This window comes from Microtus pennsylvanicus, chromosome 16, assembly GCF_037038515.1.
Source record: "Microtus pennsylvanicus isolate mMicPen1 chromosome 16, mMicPen1.hap1, whole genome shotgun sequence".
Lineage (NCBI taxonomy): Eukaryota > Metazoa > Chordata > Mammalia > Rodentia > Cricetidae > Microtus > Microtus pennsylvanicus.
Genome location: NC_134594.1, coordinates 39,540,808 through 39,555,084, shown reverse-complemented (window position 1 = coordinate 39,555,084; position 14,277 = coordinate 39,540,808). Strand labels below are relative to the sequence as shown.

Sequence of the window (14,277 nt, the reverse complement as noted above, 5' to 3'; positions counted from 1 at the left end):
TTCTGCAGCTTTTGAGCTTGTAATATACATATTTAACTCTTATATAATTATTATTTCTAATATAAAATTATCTTTTATTGTTTTCATCCAGATAAATTTGAGTTTAGTTATCTCATTATACAGTGAAAAGCAAACATAAAAATGAACAAAATCAAAATCTGTAGAGAAACAGCTTCAGTGCCATGTATGAAGACAATGTGAAAAACGTGGAAGCGGTTTTGAGTCCACCTACCATATTCCGTGATTTTCCAAATCTTCTCCAGTCATTTGAAGACTTGCGAAGTAAAATATCAGCTCCAACCTTTGATTTATCACAGTAAAAAAATGCTAGCTAAGTATTTGTCCTTGAAAATATTTTATAATCTACATTGTTCAAATGTTTTTAAATCTCATAAAATGGAATATAAATTCCTAAATACACACCCAAATATTGAAATAAAAACAGACTTTTTAAAGGGAAAACACAATTTCAAACAATGATGGTGTGTTTTTTCAATATGTCCTACTATCTAAACGTCAAAAGCTATCGAAAAACATGGTTATTAATTAACATGGGACGGCAGAGTGGTTTATTTATGTAAACTACTTTTAGGACTACGGCTTCAGCAATTGAATGTTGAACAGAAGAACATTAAAGGTCGATAAGCTTATGAAAGTGCAATAAAACTTTATGAGTAGTCAATATATACCTGAGCAATTTTCTCTTAAACAGCCTTTCCAGCTCCAACACAGCACAGCAAATAGGACAGGCTATGAGCTAAGGTAAGTCTCCAGGTCCCATTAGATCTCTATGCTTTGTTTCTAAGCAAATATACTTTTTCTTTAACTATCTTAGAAATATTTCTACCTGCATTTTTTGATAGTCAAATAGTAAATTTGTCATTCTAAGTATGGAGCATGTTCTAAAAGCAGAGGAATAAATTCAAATTTTATAAGATATAAGCACTTATTTTCTAGCTTGTTCTAACGGTATTTGTTCAAATACAGGTGGAATCTTGGTTTTGTTTAAGTAGTTTTATAGTATAAAATAGATTTGAAAATCTAAAAGAAATACTGCAAAGCTTGAGGTATTGTGAAAGTATTTTTTAAAAAAGAATATCTGCATAGGCAGAATAGATTCTAGATTTATTGCATATTCAATTATTGCTACCAGAACCATTAACACCCATCAAACCACCATCTAATAAGGTATTTTTCTTGTAAAATTGGTAGTAAATTGTAGCTTATAAAGTTTTGTTCAAAATTCACATGATCTGTATGATTTTTGCTGCAACTTTCACCCACAAAATGGATCATTTTAGCCTCTAGAGTTCTTGAATAGTCATATCTAACTTGATCTTTGCCTATAATTTTTGTTCTTGTTTTCTACATAAAGAAAGGTTGTTGTCATGGTACTATGAATTTTCATCTTTTTTGTTGTATTATATTAGATTTTGAATACATACATATTTTTTTGAGATTAAAATGTAACTAGATCACATCCTCCTATCCTTTCCTCTATCCCAAGACCCCTCACCTCCACCTCTTTCCAATTCACTGCAGTTTCATTTTTCACTGTTGTTATAGATATAAATTCCCACAGCTCTGTTTGCTTAAAAATTAATATATAAATATTTATCATCAATTGTGTCTTACTGATAAAAAGAATTACATTTCAGCAAAAATTCCTTTCTTTCCCTAGATGGCAAAGAAGAAATTCAGTGGATTAGAGATCACTCTGATTGTCCTCTTTATCATCGTGACAATAATAGCTATTGCTCTAGTGGTTGTCTTAGCAACAAATGTGCCTGGTGTGGATGGTAAGCTATGCTATCCATTTAAGCAGCAAAGGGAAGTTAGGGGAATGTTACTACAGTAGCTGTGTGTTAACTGCTGTTATTGGTGCCTGGGAGAGAGAAGAAATGAACTAACTTTCTCAAGTTACAAGTTGCCTTCTTGTTTCCAAGACCAAAGTAATGCCCCCTGGTCAATGAATAAATGAAGGAAATCAAAGGTAGTTTTTAAGTAATTTATGAAAAGTGACATGAAACATGAAGAGCTCAGTGTATGTTCCAAAATAGCTACAATATTTTCTGTCCACTAGAGTCTGATGTTTGTAGTAGGAAGCACTATAATTAAGGGATCTGTGCACTTTTACATTAGTGGACTTTCCAGCATACATTATTTAAGAAAGAGAAATGAGGCAGAGAAGTAAAGCTTTAAAACAGGTGAGATAATTTGCCGGTGGGATCTCCCCCACTTCACCCCATCTCATCACTCAATTTTGAGGATGCCAAGATTTTTTATTTGGTTTTCAAAAACTTGAACAATACATGGATGTTATAGACCGAATTCTCTTTGTCCTTGTTATAACTGATGAAACAGAGACTTCATGACTAAGTGCAAAGAAGGTGACTTGAAACTTTGGCTTCCTATTCAGATTTTCCTAACATAATCACATTGCCATTTTCTATTGGTCAAATAGGAACTGAAAAGGATGTTATACATCGTACTTCAGTCAAACACTTGCCACAGATCTGACCACTGACATTCTCACATCTTCTCCCCATTGTTGACAGCTTTATAAAGACAATATTCATCTTTACTAGATATGAGACCACACACACAATTGTAAAATACTATTTAAACCTTTTGTTTTACTGACAAATGCTTGAATTTAGAGGTCTTCTAAAATCCGAAGTTGATTTCATTTTAATTAGAAATAAAATGAAGCCATCCATGTAGCATGGGGACCACTCTGTAGCATGGAGCTGAGCAGGCCTGCTTTTCATCCCGCCCGGCTCCCTGCACGGCTAGCTTTACACTCAAATTAACAACACACAAATTGTATTTATTTAAACACTGCCTGGCCCATTAGTTTCAGCCTCTTATTGGCTAATTCTCACATCTTGCTTTAACCCATATTTAGTAATCTGTGTAGCACCATGAGATGGTGGCTGACAGGGAAAGATCTTAACCTGCGTTTGTCTCAGAGAGGAGAGGCATGGCATCTGCTTCACTGCCTTCTTCCTCCCAGCATTCTGTTCTGTCTATTCTGCCTATCTAAGTTCTGCCCTATCAAAAAGCCAAGGCAGCTCCTTTGTTAACCAATAAAATTAACACATAGACAGAAGACCCATCTACATCACATCCATTTGTTAAGCAAAATATTAATTACTTGAGAAATACATAAAATAATTTTCACATTTTTTTCTTCCAGTAATAACTCCAACCCTTGGAAAGTGTCCCACTGAGCAAGATGATTCTGTCAACGAGAGAATAAACTGCATTCCAGATCAAACTCCAACACAGGTCTGACAAAATTTTTCTGGATGATTTTAGGAATATATACATCATTATGTTCAGATTACTGTTCAATATAAGCTAATTCATATTATTAAAGATCTAAACAAAAACATTATTTATGCTCCCATTATTTCTCTATATAAATACATGAAAGAATAGATATTAATAAGTCTGTTTTCTATTCTTTTGTTCAATTCAAATTAAGAGGTTAATATCCATTCATACTTACCAAACTACTGTTGATATTATACGTCCTCGTGAAAGTTTCATTGTGTGTCCGTGCTTCTTAATGTATAATGACAGATAGTACAGGGCACTTGAATAACACTTGAGAATTGTTTAAACTATATTATTTGTAGTGTAAGAACTATTTCACACCAAGAAGTGGTGGCAAACACGTTTAATCCCAACACTTGGGAAGCAGAGTCTCCCAACTGGATATCTGTGAGTTTGAGGCCAGTCAGATCTACAGAGCGAGTTTCAAGACTGACTCCACAATTACTGAGAAACCCTATCTCCAAAACTCTCAAAAAGGAAAAATTTCTAAAAAATTAAATACTATTCACCTTCTAAATATATTTATATGTTATTCTATGACAATTAGTAGAGAAGCTGGTTAGATTCATGTAATCATACAATGACACAGACTTTTTAATTCATAAAATTTGTGAAAAGTCAGTAAGTATATGACTTTTATATCCATATTTGACAAGTTCTATAATATTTGTGTTTGAATCTCACTTCAACATTCCCTATCAAGTAAAATAATAAAATATTGACAGACCTTTAATTTACACAGGATTTTATTTTTAAGTTATCAAAAACTAACTAAATAAATGAAGTATTAATCATAATAGTGTACTTATTTTACTATCTCCTGTTGCTCACCAATGAAGCAGCTAAATAGATCAGTGATTACTGTTACAGATGAAGGAAAGTTGATATTCTGATTACTATTCTCAATACATGATTGAAGATTAACACTCAATCCTTTTAGGAAGCATATTTGTCTTCTAAGAAAGTACCATATAAAGAGGCAGTGATTTAGGTTTGATGCGATCTTTAGTTCTTTATTGTTATTCAATCTATTAAGTTGCTAAAGAATATTTTTATTTTCGTGTGCTTAGTAATGAACTAATAGTAATAAAACTAAGCTAATGAAATCAACTCTACTTCAGTAAATATATTTGCATTTGTCATTAAAAAGACAAAATGGGTCCAACATATGTTTCATGGCTGTAATTCCAGCTATGAGAGAACCGAAGATAAGATGATCATAAGTCTGAGGCAAGCCTGGGTAAATTAGCCAAGAATATAAATCCATGTCTTCAGTACAACCCAGTGAAATTGTGCTTACATAGCATTGTAAGGTCTGGTCTTATCCAAAGTACAGGGAATGAAGTTGAGGTAAAAGGAGACAGCAACAGGAAGAAAGTTTCTTGACATTCAGATAAAAAATAAACTCAAGTTTAGTTAAAATAGTTTAAAAGAAATTCCGTTAATAAAATAACTCTCCCTCATTGAACTTTAGACATAATTGGAAATTCAAAGAGCTTCTCAAGGCTAAATGAGTATGTCAGAGGAGTTCTGAAAGTGGGTGCAAAGTTCAGGCTTAGCTCCTGTTCCATAAACTCAGTAGGCATTAGTCATTAACTAGTATAATAAATGATTTTAATAAGATAATTTTAAAAGGATTTTTTTTACTATAAAACACTGATAAAGCAAATGATGGATGAATAAGAAATAAAATGTGCCAGAAATCAAGAATATGGGCTGAGTATTCTTCCTTCTTTCTCTCACTTAAATTATAATATACATTGTAAGTGTGATGATTATTCAAAACTTGTTATGTGAATTTTTATAATGTTATTTTTGATTATGTGTTTCCAATAATATTTTCTCAGTAATGCCTTGTAAAATCTTTAAGACACTTGACCTGTAGTTTTCCACTTTCTTTAGTGACAACATAAAACAGTAGTTTATTAACTTAAAGTATATATTTGAATCTCTAAATATAAAATCAGCATTTAAAGATATATTATTTAGTCCAAACAAGACATCTCAGATTGAGTTAGTCAAAATGATTATTCTCTGTTAATTTCCATAAGTTTTTTCATTATAAAAATTCATTTGGGTTTTATATATTTGAAGATAACATATCATAATTGACTAATATTTAAATTTAAAATATGAAACACATTGTATATACAAGGCATACATACTTATTGCTCAATAATGGAAGGTAGGAAGAGTAAAAATGGTAACTTAACAGCTATATTGTCATTCAGTATTTTAGTTAGCTTAGGCTGTCATACAAATATCTCAAAATTGACAGTTTCTGTACTTATTGCCCATAGCTCTCGAGACTAGTTGTCCGAGACAAAGTAGTCATTTTCTCTAGTTTATAGTGAGGACTTTGAATTTTCTTAAGTATATATGCTTATTTACAACATTCCCATCCCTTTCTTTCTACCAACAACATTCATTCCCCTGCCATTTTCACATTCATGCCTTCTTTTTCTTTAATTGATATATATATCAATTAAATTGAATATTAATTTAATAAATATTAAGTATTAATTGAATAAATACAGCCTCCTTGGTCCATTTAGAGTTGCTTGCCTCTGACAGAGCTGACTGTTTGGTATTAGATAACCAATTAAGGGTCTTATCCTTTAGAAAGACTCATTGCCCCTCGGTCAGAAGTTGCTCACTGCCTGTAACTCTTCATCTAGGACTGGGACCTTGTGAGACTTTTTTTCCCTCCAAACTGGCATATCTACTACTTGTATTATCTTCTTCTCTTGTAAGGGTAACCCTATTGTCCAAATATCATGGGTGTGTCTTGCCTGTCATATTTAGAAGGTACTGTGCCACAGTAGAGATCTTGTTCTTGAATTTTAGGTGTAAGGGTTGGACTGTACATATATCAGTTGGACCTAGGCAACACACCATTATTTTGATAAGAGATGGCTTCCTGTAATGGTCTCTGTCTGCTGAGAAAAGACACTTAATTCATCAGAAGCAAATGATTTACCTCCCTGGGGGGTATCTAGAGAGAACTTACTACAATTTTGTTTTAGATAGAGTTTCTTGCCATCCCCAAGGAACATTCCTTAGTATGCACACCAGAAGGAGGAAGCTGTTTTTATAAAGACACCAATATTCTTGAATGAAGCTCTACGCTATGACTTTATTGAAGTCCCTATTCTTCCTTAAAAATGCTATTGCCAAATAAACTAATATGATATGAGAACATTATTTGGTTTATACCAGTGTTTCAACTAAGTATTACATAAGTATGCCATAGAATTCTGGTTAAAGCATATACATGTACCCGAGGCACATAATTAAACAAGAACTGAGGATTTTTTGCCATCATATTAGTGGGATTTTACTGAAATTATGACTACTCGTGGTGACAGGCAGAACAAAATTAGTTAGAATGAAACAACTTAGTCTGCTATAACGGTCATTGTTTTATTCATTTTACAACATATATAACTTTGTGTCATTAAGAATGTTTGGATAGGTTCTATAACTAGAGATAAAATTGTTCAAATAAAGGCTTACATATTTGATATTATGAGAAGAATCAACTGATCCTTTTGCACTCTTGTGTGTAATGTTTCAAAGTGTGTGTTTTTGTTCATAGAGCCATTTTAACGTGATATGAAGATAGGAATTTGATGTGGACTTTCAGTTGATTAGCATGCAGCACTTGAAATATTGTTTTCACAAAAAATTATGTGAATATTATACCAGTATTCATTTTGCAAAAAATGTTTCATAATTGAAAATATGACTTTTCAATTATGCTAATATCACCATGCCATTCAACATTTTAAGTATGCTTGCACTTATGGATTTTTCTAATTTATATGTTTTTCTCAGGTAGTTAGTAAAATCACTGTAAGTCAACATTTTGTAATGTTTATTAAATTATAGTAATTTGTTCTGACTTTAATATTACTCAGCTACCAAGATGTTTAACTAATTAATGACTGACAACTTGTTATAAAACTTTGGGCTGAGACTGTGATGAAGGAGCAGTAATCTAGCATGTACAAGATCCTATTTGTAAGCCCTAGTCATTGCTATAAGTTACATGGGCTTGAACTAAATCTAAATTTTCATTTATGTAAATTCACCTGACTTTGATGTCTTGTAAACACAACATAAGTATTCAAATTCTTCTTCACTAGTATAATGATGAAGGGAAAAACATAATTATGAGAGGGTAAAAAGTTTTAAAACATGCATACTGAAACTGATAATAGTAACAGATACTAGTACATCTTATTATAATGCCATTTATGTTATTCATTGAAAATATTTTCCCAGGCAAAATGTGCAGAGCGTGGCTGTTGCTGGCGTCCATGGAACAGCTCTGTCACTCCCTGGTGCTTCTTCTCAAACAACCATGGCTATAATGCTGGGCCAATAATCCCAAAAGATACAGGTAAGGAGTGTCCCTCTCATCATAGTTCAGTGCGTGTTCTGAGTAGAAAGAGTTCATTTTAGTTTTTGATGAAAATAGTATCATCAATAGAATTCCAAAAATAAATAGAGCAAAATTTTTGAATATTATATTAAGATATTTTTCATGGTTTCATCTTCAATATAAAAAGAAATCGTTATTTGTGATACTATTAGAAAAATATTAAAATATATAAATTAGTAATTAATATTTATAACTATTCCAAACGTATGTGCTTCCTTCCATTTTGTTTAAGGGCATGAAGCTACATTGAGCAGGATTGCTTCTCCTACTCTGTTTGGTAATGACATTTCAAGTGTCCTCCTCACAACTCAGAGACAAACTGCAAATCGTTTTCGGTTCAAGGTTTGACTTTTACTATTTCTAAAAATTTATTTCTGTTTATTTCATATGTGGAAACTTTGTCTGTCTCTATGTGTGTGTGTTCACATGAGAGCAGTGCCCATGGAGGCCAGAAAAGGCCAATCAATCTCCTAAAACTGAAGTTATAGATGGTTATGAGGCACCATAAATATGCAGGCAGCTGAATTCAGGACCTCTGTAAGAGCAACATGACATATTAACAAGAGAGTCATCTCTCCAGCCTTTGCTTTTAAATATTTCTAGAAAGATTTTGATATAAAGTATATTGAAGAACACACTCTTTTCCTTACCATGTATTGTCCACCATGAGAAACATTTATCTCCAAAAGATGACTACCAAACTAATTACCCTTTTATGTGTCGTTCTCCCATTGAAGACAATTTCAATAATAAAAGTTTCTTATGTAGTTATAATTCAAGAATTCAAGTAACATATTCTATTTAAAATACTTACATTATTGTCTTCAGAAGAATTTGTGCCCAATAAATGTTCGTATTAAAAAAGACATGTAACTGTAGTCTCTGTAGGATTGTTATTTAAAGCATTTTCGTCTTTTGTCTACTTTGTGTGTATAGATGTATAGTCTTTGTGAATGTTTTTGCACTATGGGTATGCCCAGTACTTACTGAAGCCAGGCATGGTTATCCGACCCTGGAAAGGGAGTTACAAATATCTGTTATCAACCATGAGGGTCCTGGAAATTGAATCTGGGTCCTCACTCTACAAGCGCAATAAGTGTTCTTACCCACCGAGAGATCTTTCCAAGATGTTAATTTAAAATTTGAGTTGACAGAAGTTAATAGTGCCTTATGAAATCAATGGCTGGAACTTCATTCTTGAGTTTAAAGAGAGAGACTGCTGGCTTATAGAAAGGGGTTAGTTGTGGGTGTATGCACTCACATACACACATATAATCTTTAGAAGAAAAGGATGATTGTGCAAATTTTTAGGAAAACATTCAAAAATTTAAGACTTAAATTATTTATGTAATATGTCAGTTTTACACTGAAAAAGATAGATAGCCCCCATGTGAATGAATATGCTGAAAATGATATATTACCACAACGTATGTTAAACTTATCATTAAAGATGTTTTTGTATATGGTGTTTTAGAGACAAAATTTCTCTGTTTAGTTGCCCTCCTGACTGTCCTGGAACTTGCATTCTAGACCAGGATAGCCTTGAAAAATCTGCACTCCTCTACCTCCTGAATGCTGGGGTTAAATGAATGAGCCACCATATCCAGCTATTTTAAAACACTTTATTCACTGTGGCAAAAACAAGAATAAAACTAGCAGTTAATTAACAGATGAATAGATAAATATAAATATATATCTATATATACATATAAAATTTTACATATAATAGCATATATATATTAAGTATGCTATTCCATTCTAGAGAAAATATAATCACAAAAGTTAAAAGAATAATGGGTGGAGTAAGTACTGAACAGAAGTAATAAACAGCAGATATGAAAGAGAATATATAACTATTTGTTTTCTAGTTCTAATTCTTTCAAGATGTGGATACATGCACAGAAAATGTTCTGTCCTGCAGGCTTAAAATCCAATGAAAACCTTCACAGCTTCCGTCTTAATGACTATTTATAGTCTAGAGATTCATTGAGATGTATAGATTTAGGGTGTGGTTAATTTCACTATGTGATTTTTTTCATTTATTGGGTTTTTAATTTAATAAAAAATATTTATTTAAAAAAATAAAATTAAAAATATTCAGTCTTCATTGGAATATCTATAGAGATAGATACTTAAGACGGAGGGGGGAGGACCTTGGACTTTCTACAGGGCAGGGAACCCTGACTGCTCTTTGGACTGGAGAGGGAGGGAGAGAGGAGTGGGGGGTGAAGGGTGGGAGGAGGGGGAGAAGGGTGGGAGGAGGGGGAGGGAAATGGGAGGCTGGGAGAAGGCGGAAACTTGTTTTTTTTCCTTTTCTCAATAAAAAAAAAAGGTACTTAAAATAATAAATTTTAAAGGGTAGTTTTAAATTATACTTAGTGACAATATCTTTCCTATATTACCAATAAATATATTTATCCAACCATATAGAAAACTTCTTAACCAATTAGGTATAATTAATTATTAGGAATTTGTATGGTTTATCCTTGCAAAATCATCCAAATGTTACATTTATATTGAGGTATTAAATTATATATATGTGTGTGAGTATGTGTGTATGTATGTATACTGCTTGCATGCAGTAAATCAGAGGTGGAAGTATCTTTATAACTTACTGTTTATGTATAAAATCTTAACAGATTACAGATCCAAATAATAAAAGATATGAAGTTCCACATCAGTTTGTACAAGATGTTCCTGGAATCTCAGCTGACAATGCACTATATAATGTTCAAATCACTCAAGACCCATTCAGCATCAAAGTGATCAGGAAAAGCAACAACAGAGTCTTGTAAGTGATAATTTCATTTTGGCCTTTACATCTGTTCAAATAGGTAGCCAATTTTATTCTGTTGCCAGAGGATACAAACTTCTGATTGCCAGGTGCCAGTTCACAAAGTATATCCCAAAATTGTAAATAAGGATCTATAAATACTATGCTGATTAAATAATTTTGGTTTCCGAAAGAAATGAACTAAAACAATTTGAAAACGTCAGTTGACCCCAACTAAAGGCAGAGATGGAAGAAAGGGCTGATACAGTTTTACATTGTCAATATAACTCATATGTAAGAATGGCTGCTCTGTACATTATGCTCATTATTTCCTCCTTTCTGAAAGAATATTTAGAATTAATATTAATTAATATTAATATTCAGGTTTCTATTCAGTTAGGTATTAATTTATAAGGGAATATCCAAATCATTTGCTCACATAGATCAAGTTAAAGAGAAGTTGAATACTCCCATTTAGAATGCATCATCTGGGGCAAGGAGTAATTGGTGCAAAAAACTTAGTAATTTACTGGAAAAATTTGAACCTTTATACAGGTAGCATTGCATATGATGTGCGCATGCACACACACACACGCACACACACACACAATGAATGTAACAAGAATTAATAGCAGGTAAGCAGGGGTATATGGGAAGGTTTGGAAGAAAAAAGGAAGGAACGATTATGTAGTAATTACACTTTAATCTCAAAAGAAGGATTGTTTTAAAAATAAAAGAAATAAGTTTTAAATAGGAAAAAGTGAGGATACAGGTAACGTTGAATAGTGCTGAAAGTCAAATCTTATCAATTTACTTTAACTAAATAGATTTGGGCATTTTTACAGTTTGCTTTGTGGTCTTTCCTAAAAAGTACTTAATTCTAAGCAGAGAAGTCCAATACAGAAAGAGAAATACTTTACTGAATTAATTGCATGTGAATTCTAGACAATTCTAACCATAAAATTGAGGAACACAATTTTTATCAAGTTGCATAAATGGAAGAAGATATTGAGACTTTTGATAATGAGTGAGAAATGAAGAATATGTTTTTAAAATTTTGACATGACATCTTTTATTGAATTTCAAAACCCTGATTTTGAAGTTAACTTTATCATGAATGAAATCAGTAGAGTGATGCAGTACCAAACACAACAAACACAGTCCGAACCTGGGTTATAGTCATGGTGAACGTGTCTTGCTTTATTTATTTCTGTATACATCTATTATTTATTTATATGTAAGTTGTTTCTGACCAGCACAAGTGACAGTGGTCGTGATATTCTGAGACCTGAAGAGGACCAGAGAGGAGAATGCCAGTGAGAAACTGTATTGATGGAAACAAAGTTATGTTGATACCATAAACAAGTTCTATTTGTGGAACAGTATGGGGTTTCAATAAGGACTGCAGCTGAAGGCTGATGCTCTAGAAATCATGGATGATGTCTACCTTTAACTAAAAGGAGGAAACATTTCTTGTGTACCCAAACCATTTCTTTTTATTTTGTGGTTCAGGTTTGATACCAGTATTGGTCCACTGGTGTACTCTAACCAGTATCTGCAGATTTCAACAAAACTTCCAAGTGAATACATTTATGGCTTTGGGGAGCATATTCATAAGAGATTTCGTCATGATTTATACTGGAAAACGTGGCCAATCTTTACTCGAGATGAAGGTCCTGGTGATGTACGAGATTTTCTTGGCTTTATACATTAAATCATTACACTGGAAAAGCTGATACATTTATGGCATTTGATAATACTATTTATATACAATAGTTTTTTACTATTTATATAAAATGGTTTCTATATAAAACCAGTAAGAAAGACTTAACTTTCCTTTCACCATCATTTTTAGGACTCTCCTGCACCGTCTCATGCCCTCATCTTCTCTTAACAAACACACTGCAGAATCTAAGATAGACATCTCTCTGTGTGTCCTGTAGGAAAAAAAAATGGATCCCGTTGAATGTATATATTTGAATGACTTATTCAAATATATTTAATTTTAATAAGGCAAAGAGAAGCAAGTGATCTATTAATACATGTTAATGTCTCTTTTCCAAATACAAAATTATTTACTGAAGTACATTCTATTATTTATATACTATAATCCTTTATGTAATATACAGTAAGGGAAATTAGTATAGAGCTATAGCAGGACAAGTTGAAAAAGTAAGCAAGTTTTAAGTAAATCCATTTCAGCATATTTTTTCTTCACTTTAGATTCAGTTCAATATTTAATCTTTGAACTTCACCTTTCAGAATAACCATAATCTCTACGGGCATCAGACATTCTTCATGGGCATTGAAGATAACACTGGGAAGTCTTATGGCGTTTTTCTCATGAACAGCAATGCAATGGGTAAAAATAATTCATTTGATGTTTACGTGAAATTTATCTTGACATGTTCAACTACTCTTTTGATTCCCATCATAGATGTTTGAATTCAAAATAAACAACTTTGTAAATAGCGACAGCATGTGAAATTTTATTGGAAGGTTTTAAAATTAAGTTTTAATTGTGAATGTTCCTGTTTGAGAAAGCATACCTTGTCTTGTGTCACAATTGTTCAGCAAGAGAAGTGAGTTTCATAATTATCCAGTCAATTGTTTGTACAGTGTTAAGTCAAAGATTTAGGATTTTTCTTAAGAAATTAATATGTGGTTATACAACGTTTCAATTAATCTTAAATTGCAATAATTAATTAAGATATGAATTTAGCAAGATGATTGATTTTGCTAGGACTCTGACCCTTTATGCTCTGCTCTGCATTTTCTAGAGTAGTCATGGCAACTCTAGAAAGGGAAGTCTTGGCTATGCTGTCAAAGGCCTTAGAAGCAGAATTCTGCTTTCTCCAAAGTTATTCTTATTTTCTGTAGCTTACTTTCTATTAATAATTGAACATTATGTCCACTGATATGGCTAACAAGGTGCTCTTAAATGTGTGTGAGAGTTGTTTTATCATTATGGACACTTCTCAAATTATGTATATTTTGTCCTATTTCTACTTTGTAGAGGTCTTCATCCAGCCAACTCCAATAATTACTTACAGAGTTACTGGAGGCATACTAGACTTCTACATATTTCTTGGAGACACGCCAGAACAAGTAGTTCAACAATACCAAGAGGTTGGTTTTAGACTGAGTTTGTCAATTATTTTCCTACATCAATGTGTTTTATAAGTTGTTTAATAATTTCTTGTTGCATGCATAGGACTTCTTCTCTACATGTATGTTTCTTAACAAAATTTAAAGATATTAGCTGATAGTCTTCATTATTTCCATATATAATGAAATCTGAATTTATGTAAATGTATATTTTTATTTTGATTAATTTTTACAATGAGATAGCTAACCTCAGAAATCGTATTTATTTGAAACATTAAAAATTAAAACTTTATTTAGTCATGATAGTTTTTGATAAAATAAATCAAAAGAAAGTATAATATTTTGGAGACTAGAAATAGTCAATGAAAGTATAGGCCATTCACAGTTGTGATCAAAATAGGATATGAGTGAATGACAAAAAGCATACTTTTGTGTTATAATTTCTTTTTTTACTATGCTTTAGTTCTTTTTTACTTTATTTTTAAAAATTTCATTTACATTCCAATCACAGTTATCTCCCATCCTTCCTCCCCCTAAGTCCACTTGCCATTCACTCCTCCCAATGGGTAAGGGCTGACATAAGAAGTCACAAAGTCTGGCACATTAA

The 14,277-nt window shown here is 32.2% G+C and overlaps 1 protein-coding gene across 1 annotated transcript in view; it reads left to right on the top strand.

The window, feature by feature from the left end:
- Positions 1-727: 727 nt before the first annotated feature.
- The window catches only part of Si (sucrase-isomaltase), a 65,719-nt gene continuing 52,169 nt past the window's right edge, over positions 728-14,277 (top strand). Inside the window, 10 exon segments of the mRNA XM_075950448.1 lie at positions 728-762; positions 1,682-1,799; positions 3,163-3,214; positions 3,216-3,291; positions 7,630-7,747; positions 8,022-8,131; positions 10,429-10,580; positions 12,075-12,246; positions 12,825-12,924; positions 13,579-13,691. Of these exon segments, the coding sequence (XP_075806563.1) occupies positions 1,682-1,799; positions 3,163-3,214; positions 3,216-3,291; positions 7,630-7,747; positions 8,022-8,131; positions 10,429-10,580; positions 12,075-12,246; positions 12,825-12,924; positions 13,579-13,691 (1,011 nt within the window). The 5' untranslated portion in view covers positions 728-762.